This window comes from Prunus mume, linkage group LG3, assembly GCF_029339155.1.
Source record: "Prunus mume cultivar Tortuosa linkage group LG3, ASM2933915v1, whole genome shotgun sequence".
In the NCBI taxonomy this organism is placed as follows: Eukaryota; Viridiplantae; Streptophyta; class Magnoliopsida; order Rosales; family Rosaceae; genus Prunus; species Prunus mume.
This window is the reverse complement of record NC_142700.1, coordinates 7,383,333-7,385,992: the sequence shown is the minus strand read 5'-3', so window position 1 is coordinate 7,385,992 and position 2,660 is coordinate 7,383,333. Positions and strand designations below refer to the sequence as shown.

The 2,660-nt window shown below is 41.7% G+C and overlaps 1 protein-coding gene across 1 annotated transcript; it reads left to right on the top strand.

Moving 5' to 3' along the window:
* Window positions 1-517: 517 nt before the first annotated feature.
* LOC103325413 (BOI-related E3 ubiquitin-protein ligase 1) lies at window positions 518-2,230 on the top strand. Its single transcript, XM_008227568.2, has 3 exons — window positions 518-834; window positions 924-1,272; window positions 1,560-2,230. Exons 1-3 carry the CDS (start codon window positions 770-772, stop codon window positions 2,133-2,135), a joined length of 990 nt encoding a protein of 329 aa, XP_008225790.1. The 5' UTR covers window positions 518-769; the 3' UTR covers window positions 2,136-2,230.
* The last annotated feature ends 430 nt before the right edge of the window (window positions 2,231-2,660 follow it).

Sequence of the window (2,660 nt, the reverse complement as noted above, 5' to 3'; positions counted from 1 at the left end):
CACCGTCACACGTGGGACAGTGCCCAATGGGCCCCACTCTTCTCAAAATCCCATAATAAAAAGTCACGTACACAACGAGTGCCCTGCTGCTGTGCTGGTTTCAGGAAAAGTCCTTTGGCTCCATTTTGGTGACGTGGCAGCCTTCTGCGGAGGGCACCACGCCATCGGATACGTGGCGGATATGCTGCAACGCCATTAACTGCAGAAAATCACAGCGTTTTGGTATTAAAAAAAAAAACCCAGTCAGCTTCCAGAAGTTCCGTTACTATCCCTGGAAGTTTGGTCTAATTACGGAAAGACCAGATGAAATCCATGAGTAAATGCAATGTGAAGGGAGGTTTTTTCTCTGGATAAGGAAAAATCAACAAAACTTAAATTGGACCAAATCTGACAAAATCTGTCACTTCCATGTTTTACAATTAATTTTTTTTTTGGGATTCTTTTTTAAGTTTTATTTCTTTTTTCAAATTAAAAAAAAGTTTAAATTTTTTTATTGTATAAAAATGGGATTTTTCTTTGTTGGGAACACCTTTAACTTTTGCTCTCTCTCTCTCTCTCTCTCTCTCTGCCTCAGCCTAATAAATTGATTCAGGCTCTCTAGTCGCCACCTCTATTGCGTGCTTTCTGCCTCATTTCATCTTCATTCTCTTGAAGCTCTCATTCCATTTCTCTTTATATTTTCTCTCGAACAGCAACAACAACAACAGAGCAAGAAGAGCTAGAAGAATCACAAGAAAAGCATAGCAGAACCAACCAACCTTTCTTCTTCATGGCAGTTGAAGCTCAGCACCACCACCATGCGGGTCTTATCCCATCTCAGTTAATCCCAAATAGGTACATGCCAGCCCTTCAAATCACCTTCTTCTACATGGGTTTTCTCTGGTATTCAATTTTCTTACGTGGGTTGTGTTTGATTTTTGCAGAGATTTCATCAAAACCAACCAAGGAACCGCCAATATTTACAGTACACAGATGGACTCTGGCCTGCTTTTGTCCACAACAATGCCTGAAAATCTGCTTCCCATGTACCAATCGCCTTTCTGTGAAGCAAATAAAGCTTCAATGAACAAGCAGGCGGAGAGTGGTCTCACATACAACAACATATCTGCTCCTAGAAAGCGGCCTAGAGACCAATTAATCAACGACTTCAACAATTTCTCAGTCCCTCAGAAGAGCAAAATGTCCGTTGGTGCCTCGTCTTTTATCGACCAAGACATTGCCTTTCAGATCCAACAACAGCAATCTGAGATCGATCGCTTCATCGCCCAACATGTAAGTTTGATTCCTCTACCATCTTTTATATCTTCCCCTTCTTTTTTCTCTTTGTTCAATATTCCTCTGTTTCTCTCCCCTGTTTTAGGCCAAGTAAATTTTCACTCATGCTTTCTATAAAGCCTTGTGCCATTCACCATAATGAATGAAAAATCCAAAAACCTGGGTTTTCATTTTTTCTTATCTCCTTCAGTTTTCTTGGCCATGAGACAGAGCATTGTCATGAAATTTAGAAAATTTATTTTATTCCTCTGAGCTGATTTTGGTTTCTATGGCTATTTTGACAGACTGAGAAAGTGAGAATGGAACTCGAAGAGCAAAGAAAGCAGCAATCGAGATTGTTAGTGTCGGCAATCCAGGAGAGAATCGTGAAGAAACTGAAGGAGAAAGACGAGGAGATACAGAGGATGGGGAAGCTCAATTGGGTCCTTCAAGAGCGAGTCAAAAGCCTATTCCTTGAGAATCAAATATGGAGGGACATGGCGCAGACAAACGAAGCCGCAGCCAATTCTCTACGCACCAATTTAGAGCAAGTCCTGGCGCACGTTAGCGAGGAGCACCAAGCTGGTGGCGGCCCCGCAGCCGCCGCGGTGGCAGACGATGCGCAATCGAGCTGCGGCAGCAACGATTACGGGCGGGATGAAGATGCGGTTGATGGTGGTGATGCGGTGGTTGGAGGCGGCGGAAACGGTGGTTGTGGTGGTGGCGATAGGATGTGTAAGAGGTGTGGGGTGAGGGAGTCAAGGGTGTTGTTACTGCCATGCAGGCATTTGTGCCTGTGTACAATGTGTGGGTCCACCCTTCTCAATTGCCCTGTATGCAACTCTGTCATGAATGCCAGTGTGCATGTTAATTTCTCTTAGGATTTTTTTAGTCCTCAGAAATTGAACAGAAAAATATTGTCAAATACTTTTTGGACAAAAAGGAAAAAGAAGAGTAGGATTACAAATTTTGTTTCTATTGGGTATATTTAAATTTCCATAATTTTTTTTTACTTTTTATTTTCTTTCCATTTGAGCAATGTGCATGATGAGTTTCATACCTAATTGGTCTCACTGCTTTAAGAAAAGCAATTTAAGGGAAATCGCTTTTTTTTTTTTTTTTGGGCTGCATTGAGAGATACTGAGTTGTTAACCAAAAGCAAAGGCAAAAATAAATTGTCAAACACTTCACAATTGCGGTATACCTACCCCCAATTTTTTTTAAACTTGGATCCTCCTTTTCTTTTTAATCAGAATTTAACTTTTCCCATCTGGTGTGGCAAGGCATCCATCCACAGCTTTGGAAAGTTTCTTGGGCGGTGGGTTGAATTTTGTGCAGAACAAGATGCATATGGTGGGCATCTCTTATCTCTTCTTGTTGGGGTCTTGTTCATGCATTATGCAGCA